At 40.9% G+C, this 22,961-nt stretch overlaps 1 protein-coding gene across 1 annotated transcript in view; it reads right to left on the reverse strand.

Annotated features, from left to right (window-relative positions):
* Positions 1–775: 775 nt before the first annotated feature.
* The window catches only part of FAP (fibroblast activation protein alpha), a 55,774-nt gene continuing 33,588 nt past the window's right edge, over positions 776–22,961 (reverse strand). The window contains exons 16-26 of the mRNA XM_024203883.3: positions 21,746–21,870; positions 19,071–19,118; positions 16,989–17,087; positions 16,087–16,156; positions 14,758–14,952; positions 11,830–11,884; positions 7,092–7,191; positions 4,579–4,643; positions 3,583–3,655; positions 3,242–3,315; positions 776–1,129 (exon numbers count right to left, since the gene is read on the reverse strand). Of these exons, the coding sequence (XP_024059651.2) occupies positions 1,028–1,129; positions 3,242–3,315; positions 3,583–3,655; positions 4,579–4,643; positions 7,092–7,191; positions 11,830–11,884; positions 14,758–14,952; positions 16,087–16,156; positions 16,989–17,087; positions 19,071–19,118; positions 21,746–21,870 (1,006 nt within the window). The 3' untranslated portion in view covers positions 776–1,027. The remainder of the gene's footprint in view (positions 1,130–3,241; positions 3,316–3,582; positions 3,656–4,578; positions 4,644–7,091; positions 7,192–11,829; positions 11,885–14,757; positions 14,953–16,086; positions 16,157–16,988; positions 17,088–19,070; positions 19,119–21,745; positions 21,871–22,961) is intronic.

Genomic DNA, 22,961 nt, shown 5'->3' on the forward strand with positions numbered 1-22,961 from the left:
GGGCACTAGTCTGGGACATAGGACACCCAGATTCAATTCCTTACTCCACCATGGACTTCCTGTGTGACCTTGGGAACTCTGTGCCTCAGTTCCCCACCTGTAAAATGGGGGTCCCAGCAAGGAGATGGGCATCACCAGGATAAAACTGCCCATTGAAACTTCATGAAAATGATGCCTCTGCCATGGATTTGGTCACTGGATACACACAATGTGGCTAGCAAGTTCTGGATAAGAATGGAAACAACTGTTGGGATAAAATAACTGTGCTAAGCCTACTTCTTCTACCCCTTAAAATGAACCCAAACTGAAACTTGGTTTGAGTTTCAAAAGGTTTGGTAAATAAAAAAAAAAAATTCAAGCCTCTGTGAATGTTTTCATATCAGCCCAGATGAAGACCAGAAACACCAAGCTACTGACTTCGCTCATGCTAGGAAGCAGTGGAAATCTCAGGAAAAGACTCTTCTTTGGAACTCAGGATTTCAAACCCACCAGCACTGACTAAACTTTGGACAAGCATCTAAGCTTCAGGATGATTATACAAACTGCAATTCCAAACCTGGTGTGGTTCACCCAGCACTAGGTTTTGCCCCGGTTACTGTGGTTGGGGCATTAATTAGCAAATCACATTGCTCTCTCAACTGTTATTCATATAACTAAGCAAGCATATTCATTTGGCTTTACATCTTCTTCCCAAATGAGCATCTATCTCTGGAACATGAACCAGAACCCAGAACACAAGTTTTATGCAAGATAACAATAACCACACATAGCATTTTAAATTCTGGTTTTATTTTTTTCTAACAAGCCAGTGTTAAATGTGCCAAAACCTGTAGTGGTACATTATCTGCTATTATACAACATCAGTAACAGATGTAAACTCCAAATTAAAAGTATCTTAATCTTTAACTATTAATCCACCTGCAGAATATACTTAATCTGTGCGCACGCAGTAACAACTGCATTACCTCAAGGCACATCTAGCTCTCAGTGATGTATAAGATGCTTCATCGTGCTGAGAATACCTTTGTTACTCTGACAGGGAAAAACATTGTTTGAGGAAGTGGGTCATATGGGTGTAAAGATGTTTACTTGAAAGGCCTGGAATTCCATGGTCCTGATCAGTGTACCACTGAAAAAGAAGAAAAAAATCCAACAAAGCACACTTGATTTCTCCATCCTACAGTAAGTAAACAATCCAGAAGCTTGATCTTTATTAATTATTATTACAGCCTGTAGCAGGGTGGTTATCCCACTCCTGCCTGAGGGGTTTAAAACAGTCCTGGCAGAGGGCTGGGGTAAAGGGAAAAGCTACTAGGCTGATTGGGGAAGTAGCCACAGCTGGGTCGCGCCCCAATCAGGCCTCAGCTGGCCCTATATAAGAGGCTGGGAGCCGGGAGCCTCTCTCTGCCTTCAGAGAGAGAAGGGCCTGGCTGTAGCAAGCTAGAGACAGGGTACCTGAGTGGAGCAGGGCTGGGGACAGGCTGGGGAGCTTCAGCCTGAAAAGCCCCAGGCTGCGGCCTAGTGGAAGGCCAAGGGGTACTGGGGGTTGCAGAGGGCAGCCCAGGGCTAGGCCAAGGCAGCAGGTCCAAACCCAACCTTGCCTATGATGAGTGGCCTATACTGCAGTGTGCCCCAGGGAATGGGGGCTAGTTGGTGACTGGCAGTGGCCTTATTCTGAGGTGAGGTAGGGATAGTGTGTGGAGGTTCCCTGGGGAGGGGAGGCCCTAGTACTGAGGGGTACTGCCAGGGGGCAGCACCCCAGATACAAGGGCACCGGGGTCCGGGAGGGACACGGGGGCCAGAGGACAGGCGGATCACCGGCCTGCAGAGGGAGCTCCAGGATGCTGGAAGAGCTAATTCCCAGAAGTCACCAGCAGGAGGTGCCGCAGGGGTGAGTCCGCTCCTCTACACAGCCCCATAAAGGTTGCAAGGTGCCTCACAAAGGCAAATGGGCAGTGACTTGGTAGATCTTTGTTCTTTTTGTGTTAATTATTTTTGATCAGTTTTCATTATATTCATATTCTCATTGAACAAAGTTTCTAAATAATCTGTGATTTGTGAGTCAGAGTGGCTGCCTGGTGAGTTAGTTGCATCAAGCCAGAGCAAAACACTCCAAGATGCCCTCAGGGACAAGAGTTCTTGGCATGTGTTGCATGTCCTTAGCAGTAGGATTATTAAGAAGACAGACTTGGCTAGCAATGTTTTACTCTCGCCAAACAGCCCTTGCCTAAAAATTGTGGAGTTCTGTCCAAATCATTCAGCATTACATCAGTTCCATAGGCATTATATACAGCTTCCTGAGAACAGTGACTTAGGTGAATTATGTTATACCTTGGAACAGCAGCAATTATTTTCACTTATTTTTTAATTGGACAACCTGCCTTAAGTTATTTCCATCCAGGTATCATAAAGACACTCCGAAATCCAAATTATTATTTTTTTAGGCCAGGTCCTTCTCTTCTCTGCAAATGCAGCAGAACCAGCATTTTTTTTTGCTGTATTGGTGGGGAATGCAGGATAACTGAAGTCCACACAATGGTCCATACATTTATGGAGTTCCACAAACCCAAGTGCTATGGGTGTTTCCGATGTACTCATGTGTGTGGGAGCTCATGGACAGAGGTAGGACAGGGACAAGGCTAGTGTATCTGTCATTAGCTCAGGACTGAAGGGTATAGAAGAAGCAAAGCTTGGCATGGATGCAATAAATGTTTTGTCCATTTGACCTCCCTTTTACTCTTCATTCATCCCTTCCACCCTCCTGTCTGTTCTGTTCTCTCTGCCCCTGCTGCCCTGCATAGGCTTCCCTGACAACTTGTTCTCTTCTCCCTCTGGACCTACTATCCAGATGCCTTGTTCCCTTCTCTGCGAGCATTCATCTTTGTTTGTGGCTGGCAGGTCCCTGAAGGCAGCTCCTAATTCCTCCTCCTCTTTTATTAGGTAGCAACAGCCTCAAGAAGAGCCATCTAGGCTGACTGCTCGTTCTTGTTTCCAGGTGCTGTTACAGGTCTCAAAGCTATTATTTGCAAAGAAGAACCTGACCATTTGTTGAAGCAGCTGGAAACAAGGAGCAGAGCCAGTGTCATTTGGCTAGCCAGTTTTCTGGGGCTACCAGCAAGTGTTCCCCAGACCACAAGCTACACTATGGGACTCACTGGGCTAAAGTGAGCTTCTTAAAAATGTCCCCAGATGTAAGAGGAATTACCAGCCAATGCTTAAAAAGAAAAATAGTCTTATCTACCATTGCCTGGAAATCCACCTGTGCGTTAACCAAAGCTTTAGAGATCTGTGCTGAGTTCTGGAAATGTACATTATCTAGAAAAAGGAACAGAACAAAAAGGGAAGAGTGGGTTATTAAAATCTGGTAAATACCAGATAGCTTAAAGCTACAGTGCATTAAGTTCAGTCCATCAATTATCGAGTTGACATTACTAACAATGAGTAAGCAACACTTTATATACCCTATGGAAATGGACCAAACATCTAAGTACTGACTCTAATCAAAGTCAAAGAAAGATGCTTAACGTTTCTCAAACAAAGAGGTTGTCGCTCAGTATTTGAACTGTCTTTCGTAAACCTCACCATCTGCTGTTCCGTGGATGAGAAGATATTCCACGTTTCGGAAATTCTCTGCTCTCGCCATCACAGTTGAATTCTGTTCAGGGGAAAAATGAACACTTCAGCAGCTGCAATTTAGACCACTTAGTCACGTAGGTAAAAGGCTTTCATTGCATAGTATAAAACTAACTGAATCATCATATAAACTGGCACTATAACGACAATAGTGATTATTTATTACTCTCTGGGCTTGGAACGACAGCCAGATATATTCTCTAGGCTTTTCCCAGGGCTAGTTGACACAAATCTCAGGCCACCACCCTATCCCTCCCACTGGCCGCAATGCCATTCCTCTTATGCCAAAATGCTCTGCCAGAGGAGTTTGGGATGAGAAGTTTCTGCCATTTGGATGGGGTTTGGAAATGAGCATTAAGGGCCTAACCCAAAGCCTAATGAAGTCAGTAAGAGTCTTTCCCCTGACTTCAGTGGGATTTGGACCAGGCCCTAAATGTGTTCAGAACTGGTATGTATGTTTGTGGAGGGAATCAGGGGAATGAAAAGAGGATGGAAATTTCCTGTTAAACTGTTAGGAACCAGCAATGTGCCCCCATTTAGGGGCAATAATCTGATTACCTAGGGGGCTCGTGTCATTTCACCACAGTCTGCACAAAGCAGCTTGCATTCTACACCAAGTGATCCAACGACCAGTAATCATAATCATTTAAACCCATAACTGGTGGGGGTCCCCCCACCCAACGCTGAAGGTAAGCAGCAACATCTGAACTGACCCTGTCTGTTCCAATGGGACAACAAGGACCCTTAAACATAGAATATTTAAGACTATTAAATATAGGAAAAAAGAGTAAACTATAGGCAGATGAATTCCATGCTAGTAGCTTTCACTGCTATAGGGCTGATACTACTAGGGCTAGAAGATGATTTCTCTTCCCCACTACTCCCTTCCTCCCTGCTAATGTGATTCTAAGTTTGAGGAAAAGAAATGCAATGAAGAGTTCTTACTTTGTAGTGTTCGAGATTATCCGACTCAGTCGGAAGACCCATAAATCGCTCTGTGTAGATAGATGCTATTATATTTAAAAAAAAAAGAGCTTTAGACAAAATATATTCACATCTAATGGTTGAATACTATGAGTATGTGTTTAAACTACACACAGTTCCATTAATACAGCCTAAATGTATTACTTGTTTTAGACTAGATCTGTGGCATCCATCACTGTAGTTCCTGGCTGCCTCACACTACACTAAAACTAGCTACATACAAAAATCATTGATGAAGATGCATTGATAAACATACTGCCACTTTATCTGCCCCTGCAGAAATACCCAACCCCGAGTGACCTAACAAAAGGGCTGAGCAAACAGGTAAGTTGTGTACCATGACCTGAGAGCTATCAAATGTAAGCTTTGGCAGTCTACCTGGAACACCCAGTCCCATAGACAAAGGCTGAGATCGCTTTAGCTAGTAGGATAAATTCCAGGAACCAATACCTAGAGTAACCCAGCATACATCTACTGCCACAAGGGGACACACAAGAGAGACTATCAAGAGCTTTATTGTAACCAACACATTACTTCATACTCAGAAGCAGGGAAGAGTCCCTTAGGATTTCATCCTGGTGACCCTTCCTGTTGAATGTGTATGCAGACACTGTGGGAGAATGGGAGACCTAGGCTGTGGTATAAAACCCTATGCACAGGATATTCAGGTCTTTGTCCGTTTTTCACTGACACCAAACGCTGTGGTTTCTTTGCTTTCTTACGGTATGTCTACACCCAGCCACTAGTTCGGCGGCTGGCAATCGAAGTTCTGGGTTCGACTTATCGCATCTTGTCTGGATGCGATAAGTCGAACCAGGAAGTGCTCGCCGTCGACTGCGGTACTCCAGCTAGAGGAGAGGAGTACCGCGGAGTCGACGGGGGAGCCTGCCTGCCGCGTGTGGACCGAGGTAAGATCAAACTAAGGTACTTCGAACTTCAGCTATGTTATTCACGTAGCTGAAGTTGCGTACCTTAGTTCGATTTGGGGGGTGAGTGTAGACCAAGCCTTAGTCTGTGACTGACATAGGGACATAGGTGAGAGCAAACCTCTCTGCATCTGAGACTTTCAGCTGCGGCACCTTACTGCCCTAACCTTTACAAGTGATCTTCTATGGCTGCCAGGCTGTTTAGTGAAATGTGGGTGGTTGTTTTGCTATGGAGTTCTTACTGTAATGTGCACCTCAGAGTTCAGCAGAATGGGGATCCGTGAGCTGGAAGATGGTAGCATTATGTCATTACCTGACTAGCACATGGATTTGGAGAAAGGATACATTTTACAGCCTCCTTTCTCTCACAGGGGCAGGGTCTCATGCTTCCCAGTGGCAGAACCATCATTAAATAAAAGTTGCTGAAGCTCAATCCAGGTAGGAGGGAAGAGCAATTACTCAATGACTACCCTTTTGGGAAGAAAGGCTAAAAATTATTATGCAGCCATTCCATCTGCCTCTGCAAAGACCCACAGGATAGTCAATGATAGTTTATGGTCAGTGTGATCAGAGACTGCTGACAGATCTAACACAATCAGTACGCACATCTAACTGTGTCTAGGGAGAAATAAATAGTCAATCTGTGTGCCACATATACGTTTGTAGCTCATCTTGGGGGGGCTCATGGAAATCTGTGGAATCACAATACAACTGCAGTTGCTGCAACACCACTTTTTCAATCCCTTTCTCCAGAAAGGGGAGGTGGACCATACTGGGCAATAACGGATTAAGCTGTGATGTCACGGGCAATTTTTTTGAGCAAGAGTTTTCTCACTGCTTGCATAATGGTCGCTGACACCTTACCCTCCCAACAAGAGGCACCTTACCCTCCCAACTACAGTGAGTGTAGTTACATGTAATTTACACCCACTGTAAGCCCCCTGTACACTGTCAGTGTGATGTCAAGGATGCTTCGAGTAAATGAGAACCCAACAGACAAAGGGTATATCTAATGCAACGTGATGTTCAACTTGTATGGAAGAAAATGGGGGCAGTGGTTGAGAATCTTCATGGGAAGTCCTGCTAGGAAAAATGTTTAAAAATACTGGAGATCTGGTACAAACAATTCCATCTCAAAGGCAAAAAATTGTCCTTCAGAAATATTTTTATGAGCTGCAAGGATAAGTGATTTCTGGAAGGGATAATGTAACCAGAGAGGGGTGACTCCCTCAAAGGCAGAGAAATCACCTCAAAGTTGTCCCCTCAGTTCAGTGGCAGACTTAACAAGTAGTTCTAGGAAGCCCCATCCAGCACATCACTGAATGCATATGGGATGCATAGGGGGCTTTACAGATTCACAAATGAGATTAGCCAGAACACAGTATTTGTTCCAAAAGGCTGGGTGCAGCTATTGGCAGCAGAGAAAGGATTAAATACAGGCTTTGAGGAATTTTATTTTGGTGATTTCTTTTTTTAAGGTTTCAAGTTGTCGAGCTCTTGGAATAACGTGATGCTTTCTGAGTCAGTGTTTATGAAATGTTTCTATACCATAATATTCCCAGCTGGAGACAGGAGCCACTGCCATTCCACATTTAAATACTCCACTGCCAGATCCAAGTGCCAGAGAAGTTACATATCCACCATAGGACTGGAGAGAAATCACAGGCAGGTTAATACTATGCAGGTAGCTATTTCTTTGTTCTCTGAGAATCCAAGTAACAAAACATTACATTCAAAGGAAACATTTGCTTTAATAGCATGGGGGCAAAGCAACTAGAGGTTTTACCTTCACCAGCATGAACTGAGTCTGGCTGACTCCTTGTGAGGAACAAAAGGAAAAGACAATTCTATCTAATCACTTCATCTCTTCCTACCATCTATGTTACTGCTTCATTGGGGACCCTGGTTCAGGACAATCCCAGTATTCCTCACCTACTGAATTACCTAGCCAAAAGTGGAATTTTCTGCCAAAATTTTTTTACATTGAATCAGCCCATATGTGAGGCCATGGACAAGAAGTTGTGGAAGGCTATGGATGTTGGCTTTAAAGCAGACTACACTACCCCACGGAAAGGTCAGGCTTTTGTTATATGCCTTAACAATGTCCATGTGCTGCAGAGCTGCCCAGTAGAGCTAGTTGGAACTTTTTTTTTCCTAGCAGAAAATTTTGATAGAAATGGGAAAAAAATCATTTTAGTCAAAATTTCCCATGGCAAAGTTAGACTTCTCAGCAAAAAATCCCAAACCAAAAATTTCCATCTGAAAAGCAAACATTTTGATTTGGAAATGCTGCTGCAATGCCTCATGGGAACTGTGTATCTCATGTCTCTATGATCCTCTATGGGCCAGGCTCCCTGAGCAGACTACATCTCCCAAAATGCACCACAGTCTCCCTTCTTGCTGAGTTACTATGGTGTATTCTGGAAATCCTTGATAGTGGCGCATTATAGCAGATGTAGTCCAACTAAAGGACCTGACCCACAGGGAGAACTGGGATAATGAGGCATCCAAACTATCATTCCCATGAAGCACTTCAGCAACATTATTGAAAATAGAATTCCCCTCCCCCTCCCAGTTTTAAGTGTTTGTGTTTCCAACAAAAAGTGGAACTTTTTCATGGGGAAAAAAAAACTTTTCACAACAAATGTCACAGTCAAAAACACAATTTTCCACCGAAAAACAGTTTAGACAGAAAAATTTCAACTAATTATACTAACTAGAAAGCCTGACTGGACTGAAATTTGTGTTCTCAGCAATAAAGAGAAAATACTCTACCTTTGTCCCTATATATGATTCTGATATGTTTTCTTCAAGATTTTTGGATTCTTTTCTGCAAGGGTGAGGAAAATATTCTTGCAACTCATTAAAAAAACTGACTGAAGTTTCCCCTCTGTCTTAAGCTAACTGCTGAGGTAAACAAAATAATTTTACGTTCAAAGGAAAAGAGATGTTACTATGATGTTTTTTTTTTTTTTGCATTGTTTCTAACAGACTGAGGGTCTGATAATGAGTTACAGGTACTAAGCATATCTCAGATTCAGATGCTATTACAGGAATGTTGGGGATGGGAAGTATTAAGTAACCTTTGAGTATTATTTATTACTCCACTCAAGATTGGAGAGAGAGGACCTTCATTTAGGCCAGGATCTGGTCCCATGTCATTCGTACTCTATTTCATGCAGCATCAAGTTTGATTTCTAAGGCCTCTATAAAACAGAATGACTCCAGTCTCTGGATGTTAAAGACCAGAAAGTGGGGAAGCTGAGTTCTGTTTGGCATCCTATCCAAATAAAGAAGCTTAACACCTGATGCCTTAGTATTGACTACCTCAAAGACATAATTGAACACATGATGGCCAGTCCGCATGGTTGCATAATTTCCTGTTCCTGAAACCCACCCACCCTTCTTAAAGGATCAGCTGCCAGCTGTCAAAACTCTGTGGGGCAAGCAATTCCTCCACCTCCCTCCTGCTGCTTGTTCCCGGCCTGACCCTCAGGCCGGGAACCAGCAGGGGAGAATTAGTTCATATTTGGAGAGGAGGCAAGGGGAAGAATCAGCCTGGAGTTCGGAAAGGTTCTGTGCAAAGAGGTGGGGCTGGCAGCTGAGAACAGTTGATACTGGGTGTGGAGGCATTTGGTTTGCTTGATAGGGATGGGGGGAGCAGAATGTGTGACTGAGAGGAGTGTGAGCGCTTGGATGAACAGCTAGAGAGGATAAAGGATTTCCATTCTTTCTGGAGGAGGGGGGAGTAGGAGCCAAAGGGGCTTGTTCAGAATCCTGCAGATGAGCATTCTCATCCTCTGTGTTCAAAATATAAAGGGAAGTTTAGAAATTAATGAATGTATTGGTTTTAATCATATTGCCTGTCAAAAATAAAGCAACTCCCCACCCCCTTCTAAATAGTATCCAACTTGAAATGAGAGTGAGGAATAACTAGAAGCAACAAATAAGGATATAGCAGAGAACTTATGAAATTATTTTTCAGCTAACTTGAGGGGAATTTATCCAAATCAGAAATCAGCATAGCAAGGCCAGAAAATAAGGAACCAGCAGTAGAAAGATTATTGTGCTATAGCAGGTTAAGAGGTGGAGTTTGAAGCCTGAATTGCTGTAACAGTCTTTTACAGGCTTTTGGTGTCCAGGAGAGATTGGTGAGTCTGAAAAAGTGAAAAACATAATGCCTGCCAACACATACAGACTATGAATAGGGACATTTAGGTACAAAAGAGGAATGCATTTTCAACTCTATTGAAATATATTGGATCTCTAGAGGCTTTTTGGTGGACTGAGTGGGAAAATGACAGCTTCCTCCTTAAAATATAAAGACTGACTGCTTGTGCAATAGTGCCATTAGTTTAAGAATGCATCTAATGTTGGACCATGATACTTCTGACCTGTAAAATGTCATCATTTGTATGGTTGCAGTGTTGGTCCTAGAATGAGAGAAACAAGGTGGAGGAGGTAATACCTTTTATTGGACCAAATTCTGTTGATGAAAGAGACAAGCTTTTGAGCTTACACACGTGAATAAGAGCTCTGTGTAAACTCAAAAGCTTGTCTCTTTTCACCAACAGAAGCTGGCCCAATAAAAGGTATTACCTCCCCACATTGTCTCCATCATTTGTATGGGAAACTTGTAATTTTATTTATTTAAATAAAATGCATCGTTTTAAAAAAAAAAAAATTTTTTTTTCTGTTCGGAAACATAAGGATTTGCCCCCAAAATATTAAGTGTTATATCAGAATTACCTACTCCTAAATAGAGGTATCATTTAATTATATTTTACTGCATTGAATTGTATCTAGGTGTTTTGTATTGGTGTATGATCACAGTACCTAAAATATTAGTTAATATAAACTTCATACAAAGCTGTTAGCAGCCCTGTTCACATATCATCTCATATCCGCCACTTTTGTTTGCTACTGTTCAACTGAATCTTCAAGTTCTGTCCTGTAACGTGGTTCTAGGTAAGCTGCTCATGGGGCAACTGGGCCAAGGAAAAACAAAAGAAAAATTAAACGACTGACTAGAAGAATTCTGGCAAAAAGACAGTGTTTAAAGAGAATGAAACTAACTCTTTTTGAAAGATAATCAGAGAAAAATGAATATTTATAAATAGCAAAACATTGGAAAGAATCAATTAATTGGTGGCTAACGTCCCAGTTTAGTCCGTGAAGTGTTCTAGCTACTGCGGTCTGTTACTGTTGGGCCACTGCTCATCCTTTACTCTTAAACACTACTTTCAATACCAGGATCTTATCTTGAAGTTTGAATGGTAACAAAGGGAAAGACAATAATTATAATTGTTTCTTTCTCTTCTGTTAAAGCCAAATTCTGCTCTAGAAATCTGACCCTCAGGCACCCTCAGATACTACTCAATGTAAGTAGGGCTGGCAGAATCTGGCCAATAGGAGGTTAGTTTACAATTATGTCCCTTTAAAAATGAAGCACAATATAACAATAATAAACAATGGAAGATCCCCAGTGCCTCCTGGTTTTGACTGGCCTAGAAATGCAGTGAGAATGACTTTCCTTGTGTATTTCACTGGTCCCAAACCCAATCAGGAAGAGCAAAGGCACAGGAAAAGTCAAACAAAGGCAAAGAAACTTTTCCAAACCTCAAAAGGTTTAGATTTGATTCAAGTTCTAGCTGATGATTTGGCCTCATCCAATGTGCTTTGCCCATCCCTACTTGGAACCCCCAGCCTTCGGAGTGTGCAGCCCTCAGCCTTGTACTTCTTCAGTAAAAGAAAAAATTCTAGTTTGGGAAAGAGGTTTGGTGCACTTTATTTTCTCTGAAGTTCAACTCCATGCACTATTTCCAGGCCAGACAAAAATCAGGAGGTACCAGAAGTCAGAGTGATGCCAAAGTGAGTGGTTTCAGATCAAAGGGATTAATGGGATTCTGTTGGGTTTTTTTAATTTCAGATCACATAAATTCACACTTCTTGAATTTTGATGTGAGTATCGTGTTCAAATAAACACCATTATTAACAGTGAAGCCAAATGAAATTTCTGAGCTTTGCCTGGTTTCAACCTAAACTATATTTGCAGCTGAGATCTACTCAAAATTCAGCCCAGTCCTTCCTGAAAAATCAGTATTTCAAAAGGTTTGAAAATCCTCATTAAATCTGATTTTTAAAAATTTTTTACTGTGACAAAAGTTTAGAGAAGTAGCGTTAGAGAGACTTTGTGGAAAACAAGGAAGAATTTTAGAAAACACTAACGACAGTAAGATTAAGAAAAGTAAATAAGGAAATACCAAAAACACCAGCAACTACTTACCCAGCCCCATATTGCTATTCTTTTTTCATCAATAAAACCCATTTCTATAAATTTTCTGTTTAAAAGAAAAATCACAATTATAAAGCCATTCTTATCACCCAATAGGATTATTTACATTACATTTAGTTAATAAAAAAGAGGTCAAGCTTCTTTCATGCTTCCCAGACACATTAGGGTACCACTCAGAACAGAAAGCATATCTGATTTCTGCAAAGGACCAAGTAACAGCTTCATGGATTTTAAGGGACCATTATGGTCATCTGTTTGACCTCCTGAATCAATGAAACACCCTTTAGTTTACTTTTTACTCTTAGTATTTAAACGCACATTTATTTTCATCTATGTAGAGAGACCACGGCATAGCTGAAAGCAATGCTTAAGGAGCCCAGTGGGAGCACTGATCACAGCATGGAAGAGTAACTAAAGAAGATACACTCAGAAATCATTAATACCCCCTTTGGCCTTCATTCCTGACTGTGTTCCCAATTTAAATCTATCTATAGATAGATTTAAAAGGAGCTAATAAGATGCATACACACCAGTAAATGTATCTCCTGATCTTTCATTATTCTTACTCCTTCTCCCATTATTCCATTCACTCTTTTCTTAATGCCAGCCTTTGCTGTGTTGTCACTAACATCAGGGCCTGATCTGGCAAGGTGCTCAACATATTCAACTTTCAGCAGTGCTCTGTAACTCTCCGGAGGTGCCTTACAGGACTAGGTCCTGAGGTTTTAAACTACCCTGCTCTTTTATTTGTCTGTAAAGTGTCATGCACACTCATGGCACTGTAATAAAAAATAACAAGGAAAAGTTCTCCCAAGGCTCCCTGCAGATGCATGTTATAAAGCTCAGAGAGGAGGGAAGGGCTATGCCTTACTCCTCTGTTTGATCATCAAGCAGCTCGAAGGGAAAACCAGATCACTGGCGTTGGGTTTCCTGTCTCTGCATCCCATTGCAATGATGCAGTCTGCTGAAGGTTTGTGCACAGGGACATCTTCCCAAAGAAGCCACTTAGAAAAAAGTTGTGTAAACGGGGTGAATTATCAGTGCAGATCACAGCACACAATAGGGTAAAACAGGGAAGAAGAGGCAGGAGGAGGGAAAAGACAAGAAAGATTAAAAACTAGTAGGCTAAGGGCAACTCCCCTGTCCCTTTCAGCAATATAATCTCACTCTTCTTTCTCTCGGCCATCTTCACATCCACATTTAGAGGAAGCATAGTGACAAATGCACCAAATAGGGCCAGATTCACCCCAGGGTCTCTACCAGCAGCTACAAACTTTCCTTTGCCAGGAAGCCCACACAAGTGGCCAGAACCACACCCAAATTAGGAGGTATTGACTGGGAGGGACATGGGATGTGGGCTTCCAGAGGGGGCACTAATTCAGCACAGTTCTGCTGCAGCCTTCACCAGCTGGGCTCCTACGTTTAAAGCACCTCTCTTCCTGGGGGCAGTCCCCCACCAGGGTGCATGGCCCTGGCTGGTAAATCTGCCCCATAGTCTTGGGACAGACTAGCAAAATGAAGCAGAAGCCATCCTACACACACACAATGTAAAATGTGTGTAGAGGCTGGCAGTGAATTGAGGAAAGTTTACATGGAAAGTCTGTGGTAATTTCAGCCATTCCTTTACAGGCTGTCAGACCAGACTGCAGCTGCAGAAGCACCTTAGCCTCACTGTGTCTCTGACAGGTCGATTTTGACTCCTTTCATGTCGGAGTGTCACTTTAGAGCAATAACAGGTAATTTATAACTTTGATGATCTCATAAAGTGAGTGATTATGTCGCTGCGATGTTTCAGGAAAGAAAAGCAAATAACAGATGACACTTAGAAGCCTGAAATGATAAAACAGGTAGTCTGCTTCAGTCTTCAATGAAAAGGATAATAACACCACCATACTTAATGCAATAATAGCTAAGGAGGAAATGTAGAGATCACTAAGCAGAAACAGGAAGGAAGAGATAAGGGTACTTAGAGGCAGTGCTCTCAAGCACATAGAGCAGGGACATGGGTGTCAGGGCTCCTGGATTCTATTCCTGGCTCTGCTATTCACAGCCAGGTCTATCATTTGGGTGGGGCACCCATTCCCCCTGCCCAGCCTCCACAGCACCAAAAAAGTCTGCCTAGATACCAATCAGCCCCTTTGGGGCACCTTCCCCAAAACAAAATTAATCCCTCTCCACCCACAACACAGCTCCCCTGGGGCTGCACACTAACCCTCCTCCCATTCTAAACACCTGCTTTGGTAGTGCTGTTGTATCTTGTGACTCTGAAATCCCAAATTGAGGCTTCTGAGACCCTCAGTCCTCCTTTCTGTCCAGAGGCTCCATTCAGGAGGGATATATCTGTTTGGAGCACTTGCAGTCTGGATAACTTTGATGCAGAGCAGCATGGGTGGGAGGAATTGCAAGAGGTTGCTGACAGCACCTGTTGCCCCAGGCACTCTTGTCATTTCTTGCTACCTTGGAATGACAAGGAAGATGGGTCTTGTGACTGAACACGCTCTCTGATAGTCTAGAAATGTGGGTACTGTTGTACCACAGACTTCACGTCTGACTATGGGCAAGTGCTTTCAGATCCTAGGATTGAAGGCATTATGGACATGCACATTATTACTCTTAAAGAATTGAAGTAGCAGTATTAAGTGCACCCTTTATAGTGATTATGTATATCGAGTGATGGGTTCAGGGGATACCACATGGGTACCATGTACCTCTAATTTTTGCTCTCCATGAGTCCCATCTCTTGTCTTGCCTACTGGAGGCAATGAGGAGCCCCAATATAGATTTTCATTCTTAGCATTTACCAGCCAAGTGGTGCTCAAAAGACCTTGAAATGCATCTACTAATCTGTCTCATGGACCACTGCTTCAGTGTTGCTTAACATGTGGAAGGGATTCTATTGAATCCTACTGTGATACTCACTTCGCTGCTGAGATTTGGTCCTCAATTTCATAGACTCCGAGTTTTCGATATACTGCATGTAGCATCTTGTCACCTTGAAAAGCTGTCCCTCTGCCATCCACAAGAGCAACAATAATTTCCTCTCTGCTTGCAAGATAGGTTATCCAGCTAATCCCAAATGTATGCTTTACATTCTGACTGCAAGGTCCTCCATACCTAAAGGAAATATTCGCAGAATCTCAGATTTAGATTTGGTGGATGATCTTAAACAAAGCATTTATTAAATACAGGACATGAATAATGGAATAACTAAAGCTTAAACCTCAGATCTTATTTAATATAAAAGAAACTTCTTGAATGCATAGCCCCTCGTGGGCAGCCTAACAGAATCTTAATTCTGGAGAGGGGAAATTTCTGGAAGTGACTGTAGTTATACATGTGTCTCATATTTTCCCTGCCTATCTTCTCCTATAAGGCAGAACAGGCTCATGGTATTCAGCAGACAGAAACAATCAGACCTTTACTGATATAGGTGTGGGACTTTGCCAGATGTAATCCACTTCAGTTCAGGTTGATCCATTCGATTTGGCCCAAAATGGCCCATGGCTGCAATGTCCCAAGAGCAACTCAGAGAAGATATTATGCCTCAAAGTCACAATTCCTCCCCTCTCTGCCTTGTTCTGGCAGAGTGAATTACCTCACCCCTTGTTGGGATACAGTTGACCCCACACCCCTCTGCATCTGGATTGATAATCTGACCAGCAGTGAGTGGGGAAGAGGCAAGGCCTCCTTTCCCCTTTGTGCCAACTTGCTTACTAAGGGGAATATCAAGTGAGCAGCTCCTGCTTTCTCCCTGATACCTGGCATCATAGTCTGAGCACACCTTACTCAGCTGAGCAACACAACAGAAAGGGCTTTACTCCTTATACACTTGAATGAAAGCTGGGGATAATCTCTAGCCCACAATGTTTACATTTTTTCTTCTTAGCCACTTCCAATAGGCTCATATCATACTTTCCAAAGTTAACAACAGTGAAACCCATAATGTGCTATCTTAAGCAGTCTTGTGGTACATGGAAGCGGCAATGGAATTGACTCCAAGCAATATTCTACAAATTCCTATTCTCCTTCTGAAGGACTAATCTTAGTCTCACTGAAATCAACAACAAAACTCTCATTGATTTCAATAGGATCAGGATTCTATTTCAGAAATGTAGCCTAAAACCAAAGAACTGGTGTGCTTGTTATATACAATAATGCACTTATCCTGCACTACACGTGACATGTCAGAACTAATACCCTTTCTGATAAAGCAGATTATGTGGAAAAAGAAAAGAAAATCTTACATACACTTGAATAAGCAGAGGATACTTCTTGGATCTATCAAACTGCGGAGGTAGAAGCATCTTGTACCACAAAGCTAAAAAAAGATATATTACAAATATATCAGTGTTTAAGATGATTTTTCTATGTATGAGCCATTATTTATTGGAATAGCATATGAAAATGAGTAAGCAATGAGACACAGGATTCATGAATTGTGAGTCATGAATTGATTTTAAGTCATTTTTCCTATTTAACTGTTTAAAAACAATCTTGAAGAAATAAAGTGTTGAGGCTTTTGGGATTTGTTTTGTTTTTTTAATTAAGCTGGATACAATAATATTAGGGTCTAATTTCTGCAGGTATCTAGAAAAAAATGAAATCAGGATGACAAATACCATCTCAATGGTGAGCTGTACGAGTATAGGAAACATTCTATACCAATTTATTACTATACTATAAAATAATGTTATAAAATCACTAATGATAACACCTTCACAATTCAGACCCTATTCTCAAGGCATTATAACAGGCAATGCATGCATACCAGTTTACATATTACCTTTTTATGAATACCACGATGCTTTTTATTTTTCTCTCTCATGTGAGAGAAAAATAAATTAATTTACACTTAAATATTTGTAAATTAATTAATTTACAAATATTAATGAATTAAGTCTCTTAACAGCGTCACCGCTGTGTGGTAGGGATGTATTGTATCTGTTTCACTGACAGGCAAACTGAAGCATAGTGATATTGAGTTTCTCAAAGTCAAATAGTGAATCCATGGCAGAACCAGAAATACAATCCAGGAAGCCTAATTCCAAATCCCTTGTTTTAATAACTGCTGGAGCATGCTTCCTACAATAGAATAAGTGTAAAAATTATAGAAAAAGTAAATAGTGTAATAGAAGTTGTATAATTCTTACTAATTCCATCCACTTCAAGTTTATTAATGTCTGTCTTAGGCATTTTGATGTTTTCCATCGCAGATTCTAATTCCAAATTGTCTTCCAGGACTTTAATCTCTAGGTAAAACAAGTTTCCATATTAGCAATCAATTTGCTTTTCAACTCTTCTCTGTTAATGGAGACTCCCTTGTTTTTGGCTAGACTGGAAAAGAAATCTATGGAAAACTCTTACAAATATGGTAATGAGGTCATACATTGGAAAATCATACACTTGAAGTTGTATTTACATATAAACTGGAACATTGACATATTCTGTTTGGGATACAAAGTAATTTATCTTATGTGACTATTATTTCTTCTCTCCTTGTCCACTCACACCTCACTCTTCCTACCTTTTATTTAGTTAATTATGTAGAATACACTCCTGTCTGCAACATGCTTCTCCAAATGTTGACTCTAGTTACATCCATTGTCCTGAATAATGGATTACTGCACACTCCTCTCTATCCTGCCTCATATAGCAAGATACAATGTGCTTCTCTGCATCTGAATTAATACTTTAATCTTGTCCTCTGCTGTAACTTCACTGAATTGTAACTTGCAGACTAATTTCTAATCAAATCTCAATATAACCATGTTTATTTACTGAAAAACTTTACTAGATGATCAAGCACCAAACATTGACATGTAAATTTAAAAAGTTATATTTTCTGTATAATTAATATCCAGCACAGATTGTAGTACTGGCACAGTAGAAGTCCACTGAAAGCTACTTTGTGTATCAAAATACTTTCCTATGACTAGGGATGGGCATAGAATGTCGTACCTAATGAGGGTCTGTGACCTGAATCTTCACACCCAAACTGAAACAGAACCTTACGTGATTTTTTTTAAACAACTTCCGTTAAACTTTTTGTCATCATTTTACATTTTTGAAAAACACTTCCTGGTTCTGTGACTGGAGTAATACCAGAAGAATACAGGCTGACCAGGAACAGGAAATACCAGAATTCTTTCAAGAAAGTCAGTTATTGTGAATGTCCAGGCCAGTTTTGCAGATCCAGGAATTTTGGATAGCTTGGATAAAGGCTGAAAAACCATCCTGATGTTGGAACCAAACCAAACTGGAGCTCCAAATTTTTTGAAGTTTGTCCATTGCTATAGACAGTCCAAGGTAACCTTCCAGTCTGGTGTATGTGAATTTAGCTGCACAACTCCCATTTGAATTCATGGGTAGTGTGTGGTCAAATACCTGCCAACCACAATGAAAATGGACTCGCTGCCCCTCTTATGCAATTGCAGGCTAGTCCAAGACGAACACTTCACGGTCACCTAAAGCAATTAGCCCAAGTGGCACAAAGATGACTAAAACAAGTGGCTACATAATTCCCCTGCAAAGACAAAAGAAGGCAGCTTGAATAGGTTCTTTCTATAGTGAAGCAGCATGGCTGAGCAAGGCACAGTGAAGGCAAAGGTAAAAGTCCATTAAATTAAACATTTGTTTCCTAGGCACAAGGAGATACCAGAGTGCCATACTAATAATTCAACACTTTGTTCACTATTTCATACAGATTGTGCTGGTTGCTGGGAAAATTAGAAGGGACCCTTAATGGGCAGATAAAAGTGGCAATTCATACATAGATTTTGCAGGAGGAGGAGTTGGAAGAACATAGCTAGAGAACAAAAGCACACATGATGGGAATGGAACAACCTTTTCCAGCTCCAGACATTTCTTTTGGATTCCTCACAAAATTTCTAGTCAACCCTTGCTCAGGCAAAATACAGGTCAATGGCAGTGTGCATAACTAAGGGTTGAGTAGAAACTGTGTATTGAGCTCAGGATTTGGCTCACTGGGAGTTACCAATGCTCAGTATACCCGCTGCTTGTAGCAATGCAAAATGCAAGGCTGGATTCAACAATAAAAATACAGTACATCCAAATTTCACAATGTAATAAGAAAGAATCTGGGTATTGAATCTGACTCTCAAAGAGGGTTAAAAGCATCTTTAGTGCAAGTCTAAATAGTGACTTATGGGATTTATTTAGTAAATATTCAGGATAAAAACGACGCACAGAAATATACAGAATATTTGCAGTACCTCGGTCACTGCTGCTGTCAAAAAGAGTGGAAATAGGAATGCCTGGACCTATAATGAGAATTAAAAGAGAAAAAGTTGTATATCCTTTGAAACATAACTTGGTTTGAAAACTAGAGTTACTATTAAAATATTCATGATAAGATGTGTCAGATTACTTGAATTTTCTTGACCGGATGTTTGCATATAACTTCCTTTTTATAGAATCATAGAAATGTAGGGCTGGAAGGGACCTCAAGAGGTCTTCTAGTCCACCCCCCTGCACCTACACCACAAAACAGTAAACACTCTCTTTGAAAATGTCTTACTAACAAGTGTAATAATAGCTGTTACCAAGGCCCAGGCATAGTGTCATTATACAGCCACATCAAATGACTGTATGATTGCCCTCCTTTTGAAAATTGCTTCATAATTATGCTTCAGAATCCAAGCTTTCATTTAAAAATAAATAAATCTTACAGTTGCACTGAATATTTTCAAAAAGTGAACTGAACTTCCACATAGTGCTCTCTGCCTGAGTCTGCAGACAGTCTGAAACAATGCTCTAAGAAAAGGTGTGAACTATCCCAAGCCATCTCAATAATATGTCAACTCAGAAGCCTAAGGATGTCAATTTAAATGTCATAATTGTTAACCAAAAGTGATGAAATCACCATATGCCCAATATATCGTTGCTGTTTCATGTCAAAAGTGTACAGCTGGTGCATTTGTGTCTCAGTAGTGACCCAGGTTTCAGATCCATACAAAAAGATAGAAGCCACTACTGTTTGATAGATATGTATCGTAGTCCAAGTTGATACGTGGCATTGACACCACAGAAGCTTTCAAAGAGCATAACACCCGCAGCCTTGTGGATTCAAGGTTTCATGTCACCAAGGCAGCTTCCTTCCCTAACAGTGGAGCCAAGATACTCATGATACAAACAAGGATGTCAAGCATCGTACCAACCAGCCTCCAGTGTCTTCCCAAGTGACTCAATGCCAGCTCAGGTGGCTTGGGCATCTGCTCTGCATGCCACAGTCCATAGCAGCGCACCAGTTTTATACATTTGATCCAACAAAAGTTGGATGGAGAAGACCTCATGGGCAGCCTCATACATGCTGGAGGGATGTCGTGGCTTTCAACCTCACCTGCCTCAGTCTTAATATAGAGCAGGCCGCAACACTGACAGGAGACTGGGTTCTGTGGAAATGGGTGATCTGAAATGTGCACTCTATGCTCCATGAGCAACATAATGAATGAATGACTGATTGTTAACCAGACTAGCTTCCCACCCAGTCTTGGTACCAAAAGCCCAAATGTCCCCTACCAATCTGTCTAAATCTCCATCATATCTTCATATCATCTACAATGCTGTGATGTATTTTTAATAGAAAAATCTGTGACACAATGAAAAATTGTGGGAAATATAAATTCAATTTAGTAGCAAAATATAAAACTACAAAGGTTTCTGTATTAAATTGTACTGGGCTGGGAACTGTGAGGGATACAAGCATGAGGGGGGAGGCAATGTTGCACAATTCTGGGGTTCCTAGTGCATAACACAGGAGTCACTGCCACACACATTATGTCAAAAGCACTGCTTAGGAAATGGGTTCTTGGCCATTACCAAACAACAAAGCTCTAGGGAGGAAGGTAACTTTTAAACCCCTCAAAGACCATTTCTTTCCTTTAGACAAGGTGACATCCAGCTAATAGCTAAGGTGCCATTACATAAGGTGAACTCAAAATTAACAATGTGAAATGGGCTTCTGAGAACATGTCACATCACATTTGCTAAGATGAGTGGATTTCATGTGGTGACAATATCAAATATTCTTGGCAAGGATGATTGAGAGGTGTTATCATTCTGTTACATTTGCTCCGGTGGCTGGGGTTTTTATTATGTGTACAGCTGTACATTCAGTTCATATTCTGAAAGATGGTGTCAAAAGATGCTACACAACATATAGGATTGGGAAGGATGAAATGTATAGTTTTTTGCCTTTGAATTTTTATATGATATACTGTCCATTATTTACAGTGCCCTGATAATGGATGAAAACCTGGCCCACTGAGGTCTAGGCAAAATCTCTATTGATTTCAGTAGGACCAAAATTTCACCCACTTCTGCCTTGAGAGCAATTTCAAAGGTTTCATGTTTATCCCTGTGTCTCGCTGCATTTATTTTCAGAAAGTTTATATTTGTTGTAAAAAACTACACCACTTAGAAAACTGTCAGCACTTTTAGAGTCAAATTCAGCCCTAATATAAGCAGGCTCAAGTTTTACTGACTTCAGTGGGAGTTGCATCTGCTTATGCCACAGCTGGATTTGGCCTTCTATGTTAGAATCAAAGTACAGATTAGCTGGAACCCAAATAATGAAACAGAAAGGCTGAAGCTGGCTGAAGTTGGTCAGGAAATTATTTTTTTTCCTGTGAAATATTTTAACAAATTTGTTTTAGCCAATTTTTTTTAGGTTTTTGTAAAAAAACTGAAATCCCAAAAAACAAAAATACTTTGGTTTTCAGCAACTGAGAACTTTTTTTTTTTTTTTTTGCAGTTTTTGGCAACCAACACTTTTCAGTTTAAAACTTCTTCTGTCAACTGAATGAATATTGCCTGGAATAAATATCATCTAGCTCATATTCCCTTGAAAATACAACTTAGAATTTGTTTGGTCACATACTATACTTACCATAACAGACTAGGGCATAATACTTAGCATTTTCACTGAATCTCGCCGTATAATACTGGCACCTTTCTTTCCTTAGATTACAAGTAATGCATTGTTTCCTTGGAGGATTGCTTCTAATGCTAATTCTAGGAGGAAATGAAAACAAAATAATACAATATAATATTGCTTTGAAGTACATTTTCCACATAATGCTGCCCCACCTGCTCCAAAACATCTATATTGTAAAGACAAGTCACATTTAAATTTCACTTTCTAATCAATGGTTTACAGTTTTTCAATATTTTTAAACTATAGTTGTATGATTCAGACAATATTCCTCTCCAGTGCCAACTTTCAGATATATGCTTAGTATTTCTGGGATCATATTTTCAAAGTCTTCAATGTGGCCTGTCTATTTAGATATTCAGGTACTAATATGGCCCTCATCACCATAGAATCTGAGTGCCTCACATTTATTATTAATGGATTTTACTCTCACGGCATCTCAGAGGTAGGGAAGTACTATCTTCCTTTTACTGATAGGAAACACAGGATAGGCCAGTGGTCATAGCTCCCATTGGCCAGGAATGGTGAACCGCAGCCACTGGGAGTTGCGGGCGGCCATGCCTGCGGATGGTCAATGTAAACAAACCGTCTCGCGGCCCACCAGCGGATTACCCTGACGGGCCGTGTGCGGCCTGTGGGCTGCTGGTTGCCCACCACTGGGATAGGTTAAGTTACTTTCCCAAGGTCAGACAGGAAGTCTGTGGCTAAGCCCTGGAATTGAAGCCGGTCTCCTGAGTCCATGTCCAGTGCCCTATCCACTAGACCCTGCTTCCTCCTCCATTTGTTTGTGTGTACAAATTGCATTTAAAAACACTTGCATATGCATTTTTAGCACTATCACATGTGTGTTCAGGTGATTTACACATACTATCATGTATATGTGATAGACTTGTATCAAAATGTACCTGGAAGTGATATATACACAAATGGGGGCCACATTCTGAAAATGTATCCCAATGTTGTGTGCGTGGTCACTTTAAATATAGCAATACATATTATCTATTCATTGCAAAATACCCGCATGTGCAGTGCAACAGCCCAATTCAAATTTTAGGTAAGAACTTCTTGATATTTACTCTTAAAATTTTGAAACTGTTTCTGACTGTGTAGAATTCTCTTCTATATGATATAAACCCAGATCCATCTGATATTAATTTAATCAATATTTATA

Source organism: Terrapene carolina, unplaced genomic scaffold (assembly GCF_002925995.2).
Source record: "Terrapene carolina triunguis isolate 2854851 unplaced genomic scaffold, T_m_triunguis-2.0 Scaffold62, whole genome shotgun sequence".
Taxonomy (NCBI): domain Eukaryota; kingdom Metazoa; phylum Chordata; order Testudines; family Emydidae; genus Terrapene; species Terrapene triunguis.